This window comes from Octodon degus, unplaced genomic scaffold (genome assembly GCF_000260255.1).
Source record: "Octodon degus isolate 3935 unplaced genomic scaffold, OctDeg1.0 scaffold00073, whole genome shotgun sequence".
Lineage (NCBI taxonomy): Eukaryota > Metazoa > Chordata > Mammalia > Rodentia > Octodontidae > Octodon > Octodon degus.
Genome location: NW_004524649.1, coordinates 6461178 through 6482136, shown reverse-complemented (window position 1 = coordinate 6482136; position 20959 = coordinate 6461178). Strand labels below are relative to the sequence as shown.

At 48.0% G+C, this 20959-nt stretch overlaps 1 protein-coding gene across 3 annotated transcripts in view; it reads left to right on the top strand.

The window, feature by feature from the left end:
- Slc24a3 (solute carrier family 24 member 3) overlaps positions 1-19956 on the top strand; it is a 491099-nt gene extending 471143 nt beyond the window's left edge. For all 3 annotated transcript variants that reach the window (XM_004635592.3, XM_023720226.1, XM_023720227.1), the window contains exons 13-17: positions 2176-2342; positions 4729-4843; positions 5967-6079; positions 17135-17200; positions 18130-19956. In XM_004635592.3, coding sequence (XP_004635649.2) covers positions 2176-2342; positions 4729-4843; positions 5967-6079; positions 17135-17200; positions 18130-18279 — 611 coding nt within the window. In that variant the 3' untranslated portion in view covers positions 18280-19956. The remainder of the gene's footprint in view (positions 1-2175; positions 2343-4728; positions 4844-5966; positions 6080-17134; positions 17201-18129) is intronic.
- Positions 19957-20959: the final 1003 nt, after the last annotated feature.

The window sequence follows — 20959 nt, the reverse complement described above, 5'->3', positions numbered from 1 at the left end:
ATATATATAACTTTCACTTTTCACCATTCAAAATATTGTGATAAAAATTAGATCCTTAACTCTGGTGTAAATATAAAATGTTTCAATCATTTTGGAAAACTTCATTTTCTTACAAAGTGGAGTAAACACCCACCTGCTGCTCAGCAGTTGTCCCTGGGTCTTCTTCACCCAAAAGAAATGAAACCATGCCCACAAAAGACTTTAGAAGGGTGCTGATTGTGCCCTAAACCTTCAGCAGCCCAAATGCCTATCCCTGAGGGAATGGATCAACATGGAGTACTACACAGCAGTAAAAAAGGAAGAATCATTGATATAAGAATGGATACAGGGGCCGGGGAGATGGCTTCAGTAGAATAAGCGCTTGCCTGGCAAGTGTGAGGGTCTGAGTTCAAACCCCGGTTCTGAAAAAAAAAAAAAAAGAATGGATACAAAATCATACACTGAATAAAACAGGGCAAACACGTGAATATACTAGATGACTGCATTCACTGGAAGACAGAGGAGGACAGCACAGATGAATCTATGATGCTAACAAAGAGGTGCAGAGAGCTTTTTGAAAGATGGGGACATTCTGTACCTCAGTTGAAAAGGGGAATATGCTCTTCAAGAAGAGGGGAAGAGGTGTTTATTTCTAGAGTTTGAGCAAGATAGTAATGCAAGGATCAAGGAGAGTTGATGTATTTGTCAAATCTGAGGCCACAAGGAACTCATGACAGGGTAGTCACCCATATAAGGCTTCCCAGATGCTCTGGTTTACAAGTGCCAGGGGCAGCACAGAGGTGAGGAGAGCATGTTGTCACGACATGCCCCTCTTGTCCCCAGCAAACAGTAGGAAACAAGAGAGTTGCTTTTTAAAAATTCTTGTCAGCACGAGCTTCAAGTACTCAAAATATCCACTAGGTGACGTGTGTCCACCCAGGTGTCACAATTAGGAAAAACTACCAAGGCAGTCCTAGGACATAGGACACTCGTGGCCTTCCTGACTTCCCAGCCCACGCTTCATACCCCACACCCCTTTAGTATCCTGAGTCACTTGCTCACCTTTGCTACCTGCCAGAACAACCCCAGCCCCAGCCCTGTACAACTCAGAAGTGACTCATCCTGTTATTTCTTCTGATAAAGTTGGATAAGTGTTTGTCAATTTTATTTAATCTTTCAAAGAATCAACTTTTTGATACATTGATACTTTGTATTGTTTTCTAAGTCTTCGATGTATTTAATTTTTGCTCTGATCTTTATAATTTCCTCCCTCGAATGAGCTTTTGGCTCAGCTTGTTCTTCTTTTTCTAGACATTTGAGGTTTGCCACTAAGTTGTTCATTTGTGTTTGCTCTGTTTTCCTGATGTTGGTATTCACTGCTATAAATTTCCCTCTTATGACCACTTTCATTGTGTCCCCTAAGTTCTGGTATGTTATATTGTCATTATCATTTACTTGTAGAAACTGCTTCATTTCTTCTTTAATTTCATCTGTGACACACTGGTTGTTCAGGTACCACTTAATTTCCATATGTTTATGAAGTTCTTGTGGTTTCTTTTGCCATTGATTTCTAATTTCATTGCACTGTGGTCTGATAATATGCATAGAATAATTTCAGTTCCTCTGCATTTACCTAAGCATGTTCTATGAGCTGGTATGTGGTCTGTTTTGGAAAAAGTCCCATGTGCAGCTGAGAAGAAAGTATATTCTGATATCATGGGGTGAAACACTGTATAGACATCTACTAAATCCATTTGCTCAAAAGTTTCATTCAGTTCTAATGTTTCACCATTGACTCTTTGTTCAGTTGCTCTTTCTGTGACAGTGGGGTATTGTGATCCCCCGATGTAACTGTATTAGTGTCTATTTGATTTTTCATGTCTGTTAATATTTGTTTTATATAGTTGGGTGCACTGGTATTTGTCACATATATATTTATGATTGTTATCTCTTCCTCTTGTCATCCTGTTATTTCTGAGGCTAACTAGGAGGTGGACAGCAATAGCTGTTTGTTTCTCTTTGGTTCCTTGGGTTTGGGGCATTCTGGGAAGCCCTTTGAGGTCTTTAGGAGAAAGAGCATTGAGGGTGGGAGCAGTGGTGAGGTGAGCCAGGAAAGGCTCAGTTCTGGGGAAAGAGGTCCAGAGTTCACCAGACTATGTTCTATGCTGATTTTTTAAACCTTTTTCATTTTCCCAGCTGGCAAACTGGAAACAGTAAAGTGGGCATTCACCTGGCCTCTGAGTTTCGTGTTATACTTCACTGTCCCCAACTGCAACAAGCCCCGCTGGGAGAAATGGTTCATGGTAACATTTGCATCCTCCACGCTGTGGATTGCAGCCTTCTCCTACATGATGGTGTGGATGGTGAGTGTGTGGAGGGCCCTGTGGCATTGCTGTACCTCTGCAGAGAGGAAAGTGCAGTAGACTAGATGGGAATAAGAGTTGGGGCCTCAGTCCAGTACCAATGGCTGTATCATCCAGCTGCTGGTACCATAAGCTATGTAACAAATCACTCTTATACTCAGTGGTTTAGAGTCAGAGCTTTCATTCTACTCATATATCTCCAGGTTGACTGTGATGTGATTAATCCTGACTGAGGCTAACTATGCAGCTGTGCTTCGAGCTGCAGGAAGGCTACATTTGACTCACACAGCTGGCCGAGTCCATATCTGCTCCCTGTGTTTAGTTGCTTTGGCCAGGGGATGCCTCTAGAATGCTGTTTCCCCAGTGTTCACTGGAACGTAAGGGGGAAGCTGGGAAGCTAAGCATCCCGAAGGTCTTCACGTGGGTCTGGCTTGCCTGACCACTGCTCACACATACACTCCATTTGCCAAGTCCAGGGTCTGTGGCAGGAGACACACACTCCAGCCACTATAGTGGAGGCAGGGCAGAGCCACAGGCTGAGGACGTGGAGCAAGGCATAATGAGCTTGGGGGTGATGACCAGTCACCTTCTCCTACGTGATAGTCAGCTTTTGTCACTGTGACTGAATGCCTGAGGAAAATAGCTTATAGGAGGAAAGATACACTGTGTCCTGCTGCACGATTGCAGTGAGTTCAGGCCATGGTCAGCTCACTTCAAGGCAAGAACACTGCAGTGGAGGAAAGCTGAGCCCCTCATGGTGGTCAGGAAACAAAAGAGAACCAGAGAGGTAGGAGCGGGGACAAGATATAGTTCCCAAGGCCACGTCCCCATGTCCTCTCCCCTTCAGCAACACCTCCTCTCCTCTTCCCATCACCTCCTAACAATGTCATCCATTGTGATCTCACCAATGGGTTCATCTACTAATAAATTTAGAGCCCGCATTATCAGATGACTTTCCAAAGCTCCACCCCAAGCACATAAGAAGGAGACGGAGAAAATATTATATCTAAAGCACAGCACCCCATCTTTCCAAGTCAGTTTCTTCAGCCAGGAGGCCATGTAGTTGGGCAACTACTCACGTCATGGTCCCTTCTGAGGCTGAATTAACACTTTGGTGTCTGGTATATGTTAGAGGGATATGGCTCAAAAAAGCTCTTCCCAGGTCATTTTAAGAAACTGAGGCATGGACCGTGTACTGTGCCCACTTATGACTATGCTTTTTAGCCAGGAAGCAAGCCCAATTTGTTAGACTTAGAGTTGGGCAGACATTAAAAGCCATAACAAAATTATGCAAATCCAAATTAAACTTGCTGAGCATTGAATAGAAATATAAATATAAATTCAGGAGAAATAAACTCGGGAGCTAACAATGACTCTGAATAAATTATGTTGAAGGTACTGCAATAACAATTTTATAAACCTGATGCAACAAAATTTTTACTTATCCCTTGCCTTGACACCACTGCCAAACCTTTCTTTCTTTCTTTCTTTCTTTCTTTCTTTCTTTCTTTCTTTCTTTCTTTCTTTCTTTTCTTTTCTTTTTTTTTTACTGAAATCCTAACAGCCAGCAGTTTCTCCCTTGTCCTGAGCTCATGAATGTTTTATCTGGTGCAGCTACTGACTGCTGTTGCTGACCTGTGTTTGGGGTGAAGACCCCCAGCATCCTCCATGGTTTTTCTTTGCTGCCCACTAGCCAGCAAACTGAGCTCACTTTGTCCCTGAAAGCCTCCTTGCCCTTAGAGAGCTCTGCTGAGTCCTGTGACATGTTTGATAGTGGGGGTGAAAATATGCAGAAGGAAGAAGCATGGGCCTGGCCTCCAGGGACCAGCCCCCCAAACTTCAGCTCAATCAGAAGCCCCTTAATAACAGCCAGAGCACAACTGGCCCATTCAGCTGGCCAAGCCTCAGGCATCACCCACTCTAGCACCTTTGTCTCTCCTAGCAGCCTGCAGCTTGGGGAAAGGCCTCTATGGGCCTCAGTTTCCCCTCTGAAGAGTGAAAATAGCATAATGATGGTGTGGTATAATTAGTTAGGGTGAGAGTTAAATGAACTAAACCTGTGAACAGCACTTCGGCCAGTGCCTGAGTACTAGACCATCATGAATTCGGATGTTATACCCCAGTAGTGTTTCTCCCCAGTTCCACTCCTCCCTCCAGCTACCTGCCTCATTCATGAGGAGCCGGAAGGCTGCTCTCCACTGGAAAAGATGGATTCTGTCACCATACAATCATCGCTGTCCTTCGCCTCCGCACTGACAGAGACAGCAGACATTATCCCCAGAGAGGTGGTACAGGCTGGAACCTCTCCTGAATGTTGGCCATGGGATACCTGGGTAGGTGGGGTGCCTTGGGGGCTTTAATCACTGCCTCTTCTTGCTTCTTCCAGGTCACAATCATTGGCTACACGCTGGGGATCCCTGACGTCATCATGGGCATCACCTTTCTGGCTGCCGGAACCAGTGTACCCGACTGCATGGCCAGCCTTATCGTGGCCAGACAAGGTGAGTCTGCCAGGGACAGCAGGGCAGGGGAGTTGGGAAGGACCACTCTGTCTGGGAGTCCCTGCAATTAATGGGACTAGAGATCACACTCAGAAGGAGGGACAGGGGGCTTGTGACCTCAGTGTCAAGAGAGTCATTGGCACCCCGAAGCCAGAAGTGAGGGAAATGAGTTGAAGGTTCTGCCCAAACAGAAGGCAGAAGCATCTTCCTGAGCAGTGCCCCAGCCCTTCTGGCTGTCATGGTGCCTTCTTCCTATTGACATTACTAACCAACAGCAGTCACCAGCCTTTACTAAGTGAAGCACTTTAGGTCATCTTATTACTATGAACTATGAAATAGGGGCAAGTATTCTCTCATTTTACAGATAAAGAAACTGAGGCTTAAAGAGGTCAGACCCAATGCCTAAGGTCTCCCCAGCTGCTGCACCACTCAGAGCGACAATTTCCTGAGGTCCCTTTTCAGCATAGGGCAGCAGCCCTGCTTCCAACCAGGCACAGTAAGCTGCCAGAGACTCGGGTGCCCAGAGTGGCCTTTCCCTTCCAGTGCTGCTGTCCCTCCCATCAGATTGAACTGATGCTAGGAGGCATTTTTAAAATGTTTACTGATGCATATTTTCAGAACTTCATTACCCAACTCTTCAGGGAGCTGTTGTGTGCATGTACCACATCTTCATTCCGTTCATATCCCTTCTCTTCCTCTCTTCATCCCCCAGAGGGATTTATTTTAAACACTGCACAGTGACAGAATCTCACAGAATCCTCTAGAACTCTTCCTGAATCTCTTCCACCACATTATCTTCCTGGTACTGATTATCTAGAAGAAATAAACATGGTTAGAGCAGTCGGGGCCATAATGTTTAAGTCAGGGAGCTGCTGGGCCACTTTCTAGATGCTTTGTAGAAGGACAGCTCCAAGTTGCCAGGACTTTGGGAACCATTTTTGGTCTTCTGAGTCTCCAGAGTGAGTCGAAAATGGCACTTAGAGGCCATGGCTCCACAGAATGTGGGTTCAGAGTTTGAGTGTCAGGGTCGATGTGTGACTTGGTGATGACCACAACTTGGGGACATCCCACACTGCCCTGCCTTCCTGCACTGCCTCGCTAGAGCTGCCTCTTGTCCTTACAGGGATGGGAGACATGGCTGTGTCCAACTCCATCGGCAGCAATGTATTTGACATCCTGATCGGGCTGGGTCTCCCCTGGGCCTTGCAGACACTGGCTGTGGACTACGGATCCTATGTAAGTGACTTCACCATAGCGTGCCTTACATCCAGAGCCACATGGATTTAATGGCCTTGGCCTTGGCCTTGGCCACTGGGACTTGGTCTCAGGACAAAGGATTGTAGAAATAGCAGCACAGGGAAAAACACGTTCTTCTGCCAAGAAGTCAGGCTCCTGGGGACTTCAGGCTCGCAGAGCAGGGCTGGGCAGATGTTTTGTGTCAAGGGCCAAAAAGTAAATATTTTAGTCCTGGGGGACCAGATGGCCTCTGTCACAGCTCAGAATAGGAAGTGTGGCTACTTTGAAACAGCTTTATTTCTAGAAACTGAAATCTGAATTTTGATAATTTTTCAATTTCATGATATACTTCTTTTGATTCTTTCTCAGCCATTTAAAAATAGTCAAGCTATTCTAATCATGAGCTATATAAAATCACTTTGTGAGCCAGATTTGGCCCCTGGGTCAGAATTTGCCAGACCTGATGTTGGTATGTTTGTGCTCACTTCATCTTTTTTTTTTTTTTTTTTTTTTAAGCAGGGATTGAACTCAGGCCCTTGCACTTGCCAGGGAAGCGCTTATTCTACTGAGCCATCTCCCCGGCCCCTCACTTCATCTTATTTCAAGTTAAGTGATGCATGTGAGGGAGAAACTCCAAAGATGTCATCCAGTTTGGGCACTGAAAGGGTGTCATCTCTTGGGTGGTCACATGGTGCCAAGTAACCTTGCTAAGTCCTGCAACCCCAAGAAGGAGACTATTGACAATCAGGCCCTTAGAAGTGGATTCACATCAATCGAACTTCATAAGCATTCAATATCTAGGTTGGTAAGATATTTAAGAGACTAGTAAGACATGTATATACCAAGCAGAACACATATTTATTTGGGAGCAATTTGTTCTCTGTATTCCTTGAGACAATTCTTGCGTGGGAGGTATTTTAGAGATTCCAGGATTACCTTCAAGTTCAGTGATTCATAGGCTAGCTGCAGGACTCAACAGTGGGTTATGAGTATAGCTGAGGTTTATTAGAGCAGAGCCTATGCATTAAAAGCATCAGGAAATGCAAACGCCACAGAAGCCGGGAGAGGCCAGGAGCAGGCTTGCAACTGCTTCATTCCTGAGTCCTGGGAGATGTACTTCCTCTCTAGCAGTGAACCACAGCGGCATGTGAGAGATGTCTCTGTCTAAGAAAGTCCCCTGAACCCCAAGGCTTCTAGGGAGGGGGCTGGTGAGGCCAGCACATCTGTGATCAGTGAGCGTCAGAGCCAAGCACAGCACCAGCCACACCTACGGAGCTTTCAGGCATCTTGGCTGCCAGGGCAGCATGCTCCATCGCTGTGGGTGTAGGAGCCGTCACCACTGCTCTGTGGCTCCAAGAGCTGCACATTTGGGGCTCTTCCAGTGGGCCTGTTTCTGCCACCCCACCTGCAGGATACAGTGAAACCCCTCTTCTATCCCACATGCTAGCCCCCATGGCTCACACATGGACATCCTCCCTCCTGTGAGCACATCCTGCCTACTCTCACCCCAGCAGCAGCACTGCCAGTGATAGTGTTTAGATTCTCTCAGGACTGGCTTGGGACGTCCTTGATGGATATGTCACGTTGGTGCTCTTCAGCCAATGTTAAGCAAATCTCGTGGAGGCCTTCTACAACTGCCTAAGATGAACCTTTGCTTTTCATTCTTCTTTTTCTGACAATAAAACTTGTGTACTTTGCAGACAATCACAGAATGTGCTAGACCTGCCCTGTACAGTAGAGCTTTCTGTTTTGCTGGGAAGGTGCTGACCTACTCTGGTGGACACAGGAGCCACCAGCCACTTGTAACTCACAGGCACATGTTATGTGGCTGCTGCAAATCAAGAACAGAATGCTTACATTTTCTTTCATTTTAATGACTTTATGTGGCCACATGAGGTTGACAGCTGCCTGTTGGAACCAGTTCTAGAGGGTGACATAAAAACTATCGACAAACTAATTCACAGATATTTTTTGGCAACACTTCAACATATTTGTGTCTCTAGGTTGTTTTAGATAGTTGAGATTACATTAGCCAGACATTGGGTTTGTTGCTTTTTATCAAAGACAGTTTTCTTAAAATCTTTGTTTTCAAAGTTGGCCTGATGTTCCAGCATATACATCTTCCAAATTTTATTTAACATGTTATCGTTCTTCTTGAACACTTATGCTGCTTTGAGGTGCTTTTTTTCTGTTACACATAGCTATACCTCTGGCATCTTTGTTTATCAGTTCATGGATTTTGTCTAACTCTAAGACCAGCATATGAATTTCTATCTACACTGCGTGAATTTCAATTGTTTTGGTCTCCTCTGATGCAGACTAGAAGGCAGTTGCTAAAACCAGGAAGTGAGAGGAAAAACAACTGCGGTCTAAGCAACCCAGAAAATCCAATTCTGTCCAACTGTGCTCACCACAGAGACTGTCCAGGGATGGTGGACAGCAGGCACAGCAGATAAGAATACCACCTGTGTCCTGCTGACCCATCCCATCAGGCAGCTCTATGTTACCAAAACTAAGTGCCAGAGTCAAGGCACTTATAAGAGGAAAGGTTTGTGGTTTTTTTTTTTTTTTTTTTTTTTTTGTCTCAGTGTTCTGGAGGACTCAGGGCAAGCTCAGGATCACTTTGCTTTGAGGCTGTGCTCCCGGTCAGTGGTAGAGTGAATGCTCAGATCATGAGCCAAGAACCAGAGAAAAAGAAAGAGGCTGGCAGGGCTCCCACTGCCCCTTGAAAGGCAAAGCCACAGTGACCCAAGGGAGGCTCACTATTAAAGATCCTTAGCACCTCCCAGAAGTTCCACTCAGAGCACTGGGCTTTTGTAACCCATGTCCCTTTGCGGAGCTGCCCAGACAGGCCACACCACTGTTGCGCCTATCTTTTCTTTTGCTTACGCAAGGTAAAAACAGAAAATGTCAGAAACAAAAGCAGGGCTCATCCCAGAAGTAAGCCATATCCTCTTGTCAACTTTGATACCTTCTTGTCTGAACGTGGCTCCCAGAACCTAAATTCCAGTGCAGTTAACTGCATGGTCTTCACAGAGGGCATCCTAGCAGTCAAACTTCTGTCCTCTTTCCAACATTCTCCCTACACTCTCTAGAGGGCAGCATATTAAGCACGATGCTTGTGTCAGTATTTCCCACAGCTATGAAAACATGCCCTTTCCAGGTCAAGCCATCTAGTCACGGGGTGACCTCAGCAGACAGAAATTCAGGCCCCATGAGATGTTTGGCCCATGTTTGTATTCCACTTGAGCATGACATAATTGGGTCACTCTTATCATTTTGCTAGAATTATACAAATGCCACATGTAGCCTTCTCCCTTATCCTTTGTAGAGAGGAGAAACACAGGAGACCCAGCCATGCCATGATGGGCGCCATGATACACGTGCAGGTCATCCCAGGGGAGGTCATGTTTGGGAGTTGTACACAAAGTGTGTTATGTTGTATTTGCATCCACATTCTGCAGTTTCTGTCACCAGTGCAAGAGAGAGCTTCACTCTCTTCCAGAGAAACAAGCATCAATGGTAGACCTCTTTCAAAAGCAAAGACTCTCAGTAGTTCATGACTCCTGCCAAACTCGAGATTCACGGTGTACACAGCAGGAGGTGAGAGTCGGGCTCCTTCTTCCACTTGTGGAGGTACAGCTATTCCTATGCCTCCTGTTGAAAAAAGAGATTTTACTTTGAACCTTAGAACGTCAAACGAAAAGCCTTTGAGTAAGTCATTTTTGAGGGGTAATACCCAAGACTTAGGAACTACTGGAAGCCATGTTGGAATTCTCACTATTCCAAATCCTGTATTTCATGAGTAGTGGGCACTTTGGCTATTTGGAAGCTTGCACCCTGAGTCAGGGCTGGAATGTAAATGAGGAGAAATAGTGACAGAGCAGTGGGTAAGCCGAGTCAGGTGAGAGTCATAAAGTCAGTCCTGGCCCATGAGGGCTGCTAGTAGGCCATTTTTCCTTAGTTTCGTGTTCTGCTTGGGCAATGCCCCCTCCCTGCAACAGACAACCTCACAGCAGGTGACAAAGGTCCCTCCTGGGGGTCACTGTCCCGTGATTCTCAATGCCATCCCCTCACTGTCAGCTGAGATCTTATATATAACTTCCCAAGCCTAAGTCAGATGTTGCTCCTGTGTTTTCCAACAGTTCCCATTAAAGTGATTGCCTTTTCCCTGGAAGAGTGGCAGCTAATCTTATTCATTTGCTATTGCCTCTGAGCCTGGCACAGTGCCCAACAAGTGCTTGTTAGATGGATGGGTGGATGGATGGATTAATGGATCATGGATAGATGGATGGATGGATGGATGGATGGATAGACAGGATGGATGGATGGGTGTGTGTGTGTGTGTGTGTGTGTGTGTGTTTGTATGCACACATGTGCATGTGGCTGGATGCATAGATGCATGGATGAATGGATGGATGGATGGATGGATGGATGCATGGATGGATGGATGGATGGATGGATGGATGGATGGATGGATGGATGGGAAGGGGATCAACTGGCCTAAGGTAGTTTTCCCTTTATGGTCACCTCTCCTGGAAGCCAGACACATGAGCAGAGCAGAAGGAAGGAATGAGCGAGCCTGAGAAAAGAGCAGGAGCCAAGCCCAACAGCAATGGCTGTAGTGAAGATTCACAGAACACTGCCATTCTCCAGGCCCTCGGGGACACTGTGCATACCTGTCTCATCTTATGGACCCAGCAGCACAGTAAATAAAGGAGTGGGTCTGCAGCCCTGCTCTACTCACAGCTGCATTGCACTGGGAGTGTGGCAGCACAAGAATGGGCACAAGAGCCCCCCTGTGAGGGCACAATGAGCACTGGGTGAGCAGACAGTCACTTTGGAAGGCAAGATGGAATGATGTACAGTGCAAGAGCTGGTATTACTCTGAAGTTAAGGAGCAGGAAGTGACTACACACTGGGCTGTGAATGGCAAGAGAGGGCCAGGTCTAGGACAGCTGGGGAGGTGCAGAAGGTGGGAACATCGGGAAGAGGGGCTACAGGTGCAGAGACACTGGGGCAGCTTCTGATCAAGAGCAGGGGGATGCCAGGTGGTGGCAAGTGGGGTGGAACAAGGGGGCACCCAATCCCTTAAGCTGGCAGGGCCCACACACATTACTGGCCAGTGCTGCACTCTTCTCAGTCCAGGGAGACAAGACTCATAGAAGTTCAATCACAGCCACAGCAGAGGACACACTGTTCTTTGGTTTCTGCAAGGCATTGAAGCCCAGGGGAGATGGAAGGGGCTGTTGCCAGGCCTAGGGTTGGGCACAGGAGCACAAGGCAGCCTCAGGATAGAAGGATATAGCGCCCATCCCTAAGTGTGACCCTGCTCCAGATGAGACAGAATCTGCTTATTAAAGCTAAGATGGCCTCATCAACTTCTCACAGAGAAGGCACTGGAAGAAGAGAGAAATCCTCACACCCAGATTCCCATTCTGAAAAGTACCATAGATGCTACGGGGGCTACAGTCCTCCCTACTCTGGGCTGTGATGAGTGACCATTCTACTGGGGGCTCCTGGCTGACAGTAGATGGGCAGGTCTGGGTCTTTTCATGGGGAATACCTTGTGCTCTGTCCCTGGGCTCTCCCTGGCTTTTGTCAGGTGCCACTGAGTGGCCACTTACCCAAGCTCTGCACTGGGGAACATCACTGCATAGCTGCCCTCCGAGATGTAGAAATCATTTGGTAAAATGAGCCTAGTTGAGAAGAACAAACTCAGGGCTCATTAGTTGCAAGCATTCAGTCAGCCCTGCTCCCTACCCCGCTGCTCCTGGAGGGGGGGGGGGGCTCTGTTTCTGAGTGACACTCAGGGGCCTTCTCCCACGCAGTATAGTGCTGACCCCTGGCACATCTCTGCAGCTCTGGCATCAGAACCATATGCCCTGCGTGGGCTTAATGGCTTCTCTCCACCCCTCCAGGGATCTGCTGGCAGCTCTGAAGCAATTTTCCATCTTGTCCAGATAGGATTTCCAAGTCATAATTATGGGATAATTACCATTCGGGCAGCTGTCTTGTGCCTGACATTAGGTTCAAGCATTTGGCGGTGAGAGATGCTAAAGGCCCTTTTACAGATTTTGACATTTCTTAGCACTATGTGGCTTGCTCCGGAGATTGCCAGTCACCTAAGTGCCTGAAATAAGATACATATTTCTAGAAGTCAAATTTGAGGAAAATGAGCGCTTGTTGTCCCAGCACGATGAATATTTGTCCATGAGACGTAACAGGAGTGTCACCATGCAGGCTGCAAGAAGCTGGTGCAGACCTTGCACAGCTGAGTTGGGACTTCAAATGTAAAATAAACTCAGGAAGCAATGGAGAGAAGAAGGGCATCTATCTGTTTCTCCTTCCAAGCAGAAGTCCAGCTCACTTCAGAATCTGTAGAGGCAACCAGGAATGGTCTCACCTGACACCTTCTGCACGGCTTCTTCTTTAGATCCAGCATTCACTAGACACCTACTGTTGGCCAAGATGGCCTGCTAAGCAGAGCAGCCCATCCTGTGCTGCTGGGGTGGCAGTTAAGGAAGGCCCTGTGATGAGCAATTTCACAGGGCTAATCACATCTATCCATGCACACACTGTGTGGGGAACGTGGCAGTGTGTGGCGGGAACTGGAGCCCTGGAACCCTGGAGAGAAAGAGATGTAGCCTGAGAATCTGAGATGCCTGGGACGCACAGGCCCAGCCAAAGCAGCAAGGGGACTTTTGCCAAGAGGAGGAATAGCTGGTGAGAGAGCAAGGTGACAGGGGTTGGTGACCAAGGGACTCAGGGCTGCTTCTGTGGTTGGGACAGGGGTGGGGAAAGACAGAGTAGAAGGATGGGTGGGAGAAACAAAACCAAAGAGAGAAAGAGGCCACATAATGAAGGGCACTGTAGGCCATGGACATGGAGGAATGAAGGGCACCCAGGGAAGAAAGATTCTGACCCTTCATGGGGAAAGGTGGGGGAGAAGGGGCAGACAAGACCCAAAGCAGCAAGAGCAGGTAGGAGGTGCTTACCTGAGAGACAAATAAATGACTTGGGTTTGGATAGTGAAACTGACTAGCTGTTGCTACTATAATGCTGTGTAACAAAAGTTCCCAAAGTGGAAACAGCACACATCCATTAGCATGAATTTCTCCTTCTGCATCTGTAGGGTGACAAATGTTTGACCAATCTAAGGCTGGTTCCAAGCTTCAGGTGAGTCTGGTCAAAGGGTCTCATCTTTGGACCAGAGGTTTCCTGAGATGTTCTTTCTGAGGAAAGGCAGGAGCATCAGAGGCCACTCTCTCTGTGCAAACACAGTCCCAGATCCTGTGTGTTGGACTTACTGATCTCCAGGTATCCAAAATATACCACAGGGTCATGCCCAACATCAGGAGGTAGGAAGATACTTCTTCCCACTGCGAGATGACAGAGTGTGGAAGTAGCACCTTGCCCAGAGGATGGGGGAAGCAGCAGCTCTGTGTATCAATAGTCACAGGAAAGCCAGAGGACAGTGGAATCTAAGCAAGAGGCTGCAGAAAATGGAAAAGCAGGACCTGGTGGTGGACTCAGCTGGAGCCCTAGCCATCTATTAACCAGGAAGTAAGCCTGCAAAGACAAAGAGCTGGCAGTGCAGGCACATACTAGCCATCATGGAAGCTAGATCTGAATAGGAAGGCCACTGAGGATTGATTGGATCAAGGTAATTCACTCTCAGTTGCGCAGTTATATTGGATGCTATTCAGAAATGCATTAGAAAGCAAGAGTGAAAGAGAAGAGATGATTCAGAAAGCTAAAGATAAAAGATGCTGGGGGGGTATCAGTGGACATAAAATGAGATTTGTTTAGGGAAGAATGAACGTGATTTCCTAATGGAAGGGATAAGACAAAGAGAAATTGGAAGGAACTTCTGGCTCTTTGCTGGAGCAACTATAAGCATTGTGACCATGAATGGAGGGGACTGATAAGACCAGAGCATGTCCGAGAAGAAAGGGCAGAAAGTGCTGCTTAATCCAGAGGAAGTCTGATGTGCTTCAATCTTGCTGGATGGAGCCGTCACAGAGGCAGAGGAATGGATGGGTGGAAGGCTCTGGGAAGAGGGCTCTCTGCAGGGGTGAACCTGGATCAGCAGCGCTGATGTGGTTTTTAAAGGGTGAAAGTCACAAAGAAAGTAAATGGGGATGGGGAGAGAACTCAGAACCATAACCTGATGCAGGGTGGGAAAGCCACCTAACTAAGCGGAGGGGGGGAGATTGGAAGAAAATGAACCCTGGACCTGGAGGAGTGCTTCAGCTCTCCCCAGCATGCTTCTCAGACAGGCCTCCTCCAGGAGGCTGACCCCAGCTAGACGTAGAGCCCTGTATGTCCCTGGCTCTCCGGCTGGGGCCAGGGCTGCATCTCACGGAGCACCCAGCAGAGGCCTGGAGGATGAATCCATGAAGTAGGCTGCTCCCAGAGCTCTCGTGTCCCTGCCACTCACCCTGGAGGCAGGTGTCCTGAGTCAAGCTCCCCATACCTGGAGCCTCTGTCCCTCTGCCAAAAGCAGCCTTTCCTTCCTGGAAATCCCAGGCTCAGCCCTGGAGAGCCAGGGGCTGGGCAGTTCCTATGGCTGCAGAGGAGTGACTGTGCAGTCTCACTGAGCTCCATGCATGGACACCGTGTTGGTTTGCAGTATAGACAGAAGGTGGCTTCCTGCCAGTCTGCCCACTGTTCCCACAAGAATTGAGGAGACCAACTGGGGGTACTTTGGTGGCATCGTAACATCAACCTCTCGGAGTTGCTCTAGCAGAGCCACAGTGACACCAGCTGCCTCTTAAGCCTTGAACCCTGGATTTCAGCCTCTGGGTTAGGACAACGGGGTGATGTTGGGGGGAGGGAGGATTATGACAGAACCCACATGGCAGGACTGACTTGAAAAGCTGACTGGGGCTCCCTGCTTGCCATATAGGTCTGCAGAAGCTCCTCCGTCCTGAGACAGGGACTTGAGGGATTAGGAGGGGTGAAGCAGGACAGCACAGGGTGACCATAGGACATCAAGAGGGATAGGCACAGCCAACAGCAGCCACATGAAGAGGTCATTGCCAGGGCCAACCTCCCTGGGAGCCTCTGGGACAGGAGTGCAGCCTCATCTCTGAGTGGCCCTAAGTGAACAGCCATGGGGCAGGGGTGCTTCTTTACTCCTGAGTCACCATAAAAAGAGCTCCCAGGGCTGACAGTGTGTCACTTCCACATTCCAGGGGAAATCTTGCAGGCCTCTGGGGAACTTGGGGAATATGCCACCTGGCTGGACTGGAGGTCCCAAGTGAGGACAGGATTGTGCCAAGTTGGGAGGTACAAATGAGGGGAATTTTTCTCATTTGGAAAGGTTCTAAGGGCCCAACTACAGGGAGGAGCTCTTAGGTATAGGACAGTGACTCTGCGTTCTTAGTGGAGCCTGGGCTCACTTTTGTTATCTTTCTCAAATAGTATCCCATTGACAAGAAAGGGCCACCATAGGCCACTTTTCATTTTGTTTTTTAACAATGAAAACAGTACACTCTACTGGCCCCAGACTGGACGCCGCTCACATGTCCATCAACCAGAAAATTAAGCAAACCATGGTTTATTTATACTACTACTTTATAAAATGAATGATCAAGGACTTGATTAAAGCCATGAAGAAATCTTAGGAAATTGTGCTGGATTAAGGAATGGTCACAGCAAAGAGCACACACCATAGGACTCTGAGGAGACACGGCAGCTCGGGCCAGAGGAACCAGACACATAACAGGACCAGAGGGTGGAGAGCACACTGAGGGTGGAGGGCTGTGGGTCATGGAGGAGCTTGGGCTACGTGGATGCCTGTGTCTGTCAGGACCCATGGGACAGCGCAGTGATGATTTGTGAATCATCAAATTTGTGAATTTCGCCATATGACCATTGCATCTAAAAATAAAAGATATATGAACTACAACTGAATCCTGTGTAAGGGGATTCAGGCAGGCATGTTGAGGGGTGGAGGATACTTGATCCATGGCTATTAAACTTCTTATGTATCAGAATCACTTGGAGAGCTGTTGAACATGGAAGGCAGGGCCCCCACCCCAGAATTCCTGACTCAGGGCTGTAGGAGAGACTTGGATCAGGCCCTCCTCACAAGTTTCCAAAAGACATGCTGCCCCTGTCCAGAACATCCCTTTTAGGTCCATCACTCTCAGGCACTCCCTCTATCTCAGGACAGCCCCATGACCTTGGTCAAGGGCAGAAGCAGTATCCTTTCTACAGTGTGGGAGAAACCCTGTGAAATTCATTGGCCAAATCAAACCCTTGATGCTCTGCCTGCTCTACCCAAGATTATAGACAGTGACCACTGTAGCTCTTTAAATACAATCCAAATTAATTTAAAAATAACCAAGATTGAACATCTTGTTCTTTCATTCAACAACTGTGTGTGTGTGTGTGTGTGTGTGTGTGTGTGTGTGTGCGTGTGTGCTGGCCGCCGTATTGGAGAGCACAGATAGAGTGCTTCTCCATCACTGCTGAAAGCTCTATTAAGTAAGAGTGTCTGTAAGATTCCAAAAATCGTATCACTGTCAAATACACGTTCCCCAATATTCTTCTACTAACGTCACAAAGGGAATTTCAACTCTTTTCTCTTCTGTGCTTGCTCACATAGTGTCTCCTTCACCTGATCTAGCAAGGTAGGAAAAGAACACAGATTATTGCAATGCAAAAAATAGAAAAAGTTCATTCCACACCCATGTGATGCAATTCACCCTAAGAGCAGTATGAGTTGGAGAAAGCAGAGGCTCTGGGGAAGTCAGGTTGACAGGGGTGTTGTGTGGTCAGCAAGGATCCTACAAGACAAGCTGGAGAATCTGAGTGGTCTCGGGGCAAGGGGCAAGCCGGAGTGTGGCTGGTTGTCAAAGGTAAGGACTGGCTCAGGCTGAGAGTGGACAAAACAAGGACAAAGTTGTTGCTCAAATACACTTCCGAAGTTTGGCTGTCCAGGCTGTGGTCTGCTCTTTGCTCCTAGAGATGGCAGTTGTTTGCACACCCTGCAGTAAGCATTTGCCTTTTGGGGACCTCTAAGTGCCTGACTCTTTCTTTCAGATTCGACTGAACAGCAGGGGACTCATCTACTCCGTGGGACTTCTCCTGGCCTCTGTGTTTGTCACGGTAGGCCTGCAGCGTTGCTCCCATTCTTGAGTTCACTCTTTCCTCCCTTCCCCAGGCTCTTTGTGACCAGATAAGCTTTCCCCTTGGTGAATGGGGATACTAGTCCTCTAGATGTTCCACTTCCTAGAAGAATGTCTTCTCCCTCTCTGCAGGCAGCCAACCCGAATCTCAGAATTAACGCCTCAGCTCATGTCAAGGCCAAAACATTTTCTCAAACCGAGGACAAGTTCCCTCATTTCACACAAAATTAATCTTCAAAGGTAGATTCCAATTAATTGATTGCTTCAGGTTATAGAACATCTCCATAACACCACGGACATGAACAATACTCAGAGACTAGGAGTACATTTTATTTACCATGCACTTCTTATACCACTCCACTCTCCCAGCCATTGCTCCTACTGCGTCCTTTTATATTCCCAATCCTACTGATGAGTTTGGTGGGAAAAACTCACACCGATGCAGGGACTGACTACAGGAAGTATTCATTCCTTCGCACTCCCATATGCAGCTGGATTTGCACAACCATAAGTATTGAAAGGCAATACGCTTTTCTCCTTAGTGTCCCAGGGAATTATTCAATGAATTGCACCAGTTTTGTGTTGTTATTGCACACACGCTGGAGTACAGGAATTCATGAGGGCCTCTGGGAAGCAAGAGAGGTGACATAGGCTAGGAGTCAGTATCAAGAGTTTAGGGGTGCAAATACTCTCACCACAAAGGTGCAGGTTTATGTACTGAATTCTTTAATAGCCTAGGCAATTCCTCAGTTCTGGTGGGAGATGCAGTCCCGACACTTTCAATAGCCACGTATTTTGCCTAAATGCTGTGCTCATTTGTTTTCCCTGTGGAAAGAGACTGAGTCCTCTTCAAGGTCCTAGGCAGCTGTCCCTCACCGTGGCACCCTCTGAGCCTCTCTGTGTCCGCAGGTGTTCGGTGTCCACCTGAACAAGTGGCAGCTGGACAAGAAGCTGGGCTGCGGGTGCCTCTTCCTGTACGGTGTGTTCCTCTGCTTCTCCATCATGACGGAGTTCAATGTGTTCACCTTTGTGAACTTGCCCATGTGTGGGGACCACTGATTGCGGCTACCCCAGAGGCCCACCGGGCTCCTTCCTTCTGTGCAATACGAGACTGACCGCACCCCGAGTTGCGCTGACCTTGGGGCTGCGGCACTGTCTCTTCCGTGCTGTCCACAGGCCTCCGCTCCAGCCCTGGTGGCTCCGGTGTTCCTGCCATGTCCCCAGCTCCCTGCCTCCTGGTCCTACCTCCCGCTGCCCCTCCCTGTGAAGACATCCGACACCCATGTGAATTTCCAAGCTCCCTTTCTGAATGGTGACTGAGATTCTAGAACAAAACTGGCTGCTAACTGGCCTGAGCCAGGCACAACTTACTATGGTCCCTCCTTTTTTAAGTTATTTGATGGAAGACTCCCCTAATTTATGACCTGAGACTGTGGAAGAAATAGAGAGGAGAGGATCCACAATGACAGGGAGTGTTAGGGATGGCATGGCTTGGGGCGATTCCTAGGTTGCTGGGTTTTGGGGTTGTTTTGTTTTGGGGGGCTCCCCCTTCTATCCTTTTTCTTCCAGAGGTAGACTTCCCTTGTGCCATCTCTCACTGGGCTCTGGATTGGTAACACAGGTGGTCTGTGTGTCCTCGGAGGTGACCCCCAGCCTGCCAAAAGTTGCATGGATTAGTGCTTAATCCAGAACTGATAGGCTGGCTGAAGCCACTGAGAACAAACACCAGACATCTGCCCTAGGACGCCTGGCTACCGGCCCAGGCATTCCCTAGGGGGCGCAGGGTGTTGGAGGAAGAAAGCACTTCCCGTATCTTCCCTCCTGCATCTCCTCCTCATAGGTTCTTTCTAGTTTTTCAAGCAATAGTTCTAGCCGGCCTGAGGCCTTTGACCCAGAGCCCTGGGGAGACCATCCACCCAAAAGGCACCTGGTGGTACCCACAGAAGCTTCCCCCACTCCTGAGACCTTGAGATGTGCTCTTCTTGCTTGGTATTTGGGGTGACAGGGAGTGACCCCGAGGCCTCCACCGCTAGCCATGCGGGAGTTACAGACACTGGTTTCTTGGAAGATGGAGAGAAGCGCATTTTTGCACAGACCTCGTCAATTGAGTCCCAGTTTGCCACTTGGTATCGAGTACACTGGACCCTGATGGCTGGCTCTTGGGCGGGCTCCTGCCCTGTGCCGCCACTGCCACGCTGGCCCTGCTCCACCCTGCACTTCTGAGGGCTGGCCGGGGAAGCGGACCCCAGGAAACCACAGAATGTGTTCAACTCGGACTCACTCTAGGGCGTCAGTTGTTGCAAGGGTTTTTGCCAATCACTGTTCAACAGCCCTGCTCTCTTTTGTATGATGCTGAGTCATTACACAGACTAATTCCACCGAGCTGAGGCCCACCCAGGCTTGTTACACTTGTATTTATTGAAACTGTGGATTCTTGCCCATGCTGCCCCTTGCATTTACTTTGAGCACTGATCACATAGCCCATTCATTCGGTATGGTTTTCCCAGCCCCTTGTACACATTCTGGTATGAATTATAAGAATAACCTGCTACCAATGGGGTGAATGTTTCTGTCTGGGGTGCAGCTAAGAGCGTGCCCACCTAGCCAGGGAGCGGGAAAGGGGCCCACCCACCTGGGCTCCAGAGCTGAGACACACTTACTGATTCTGTTGCACATTTTGCACTGGTTTATGGCGATTGTTTTCTTGGATGGATAGTGTAAAATAAACTTCTCTGTTCTGTATCCTCCCTGGAGCAGAGTGTGTTACTTCTTCCCCTGGAAAGGGGTCCATTTCCCAGCAAGGGAGGGGAAAAAGGTCGCTGAGCAGCCAAGGATTTGCACTGCTACTGTTTGGGGGCTGATTCACCTAGGAGTCTGGTGTCTGCCTGACAGACAGTAAGAATGAGGTGGCGAGTCCTGAGTCCTCTCCAAACCTGGAAGGGGTTTTGAACCTGTGGTCTTGTTGAAGCATAGACCACCTGTGACCTTATCAGCAATCCCTTCTTTCAGAGGGACAAGAAAGGAAGGACATCAGAAGCTCCTGCTGTTGACATTCAGCAGTGACCATGTTCTCCGCCCCATCTAATTGCACACATTTTTAATCATGACCACAAAGACCTCCCCAGAGCCAATTCCTGGGAAGAGACAGATGCACATAAGTGTGATAATCAACATTCTGGTCCTGTGGGGTGCACAAGAAATCCTTCCCTACATCTAAAATTAGCAAATAAGCTATGCTTCCTCCTGAAATGCAACATAGTTTATTGAGGAAGAAAAGTAGCTACCATAAGAAATAAAAAAGGAGACAGACAGACAGACAGACAGAGAGACTTTCAGCAAGGCCAGGCTTTATGAAAATAAAGACATGAGGAGGTCTCCACTCCAAGTGCCACAGTGGCTCTCTCACAGAGCAAGGGGCTGATAAAAGGCAGCAGGAACTCAGGAGGCTGAATCTCACTATTCTGAGACCAGGCCATGTGTCTTAGTCCCTAGCCACAGGTCTGTTTCCTGTTTGTGCAGGAATCCTTACTGAGGGACCCTGGCCCAGAATGGTCTGTCCTATATACAGGAATGAGGTCAGGCCAATTAATCAGGGGTATTGGTGGCATTACAAGGTTCTCAGAATGTGGGAAGGGTTGGACTTCATGGGAAGGTATCCTCAGACTTTACTGCTGCTGATTCATGGCATCTAGTTTATGCAGCTGCTTAAAAGTATATATTCCTGGGGGTGGGGAAATAG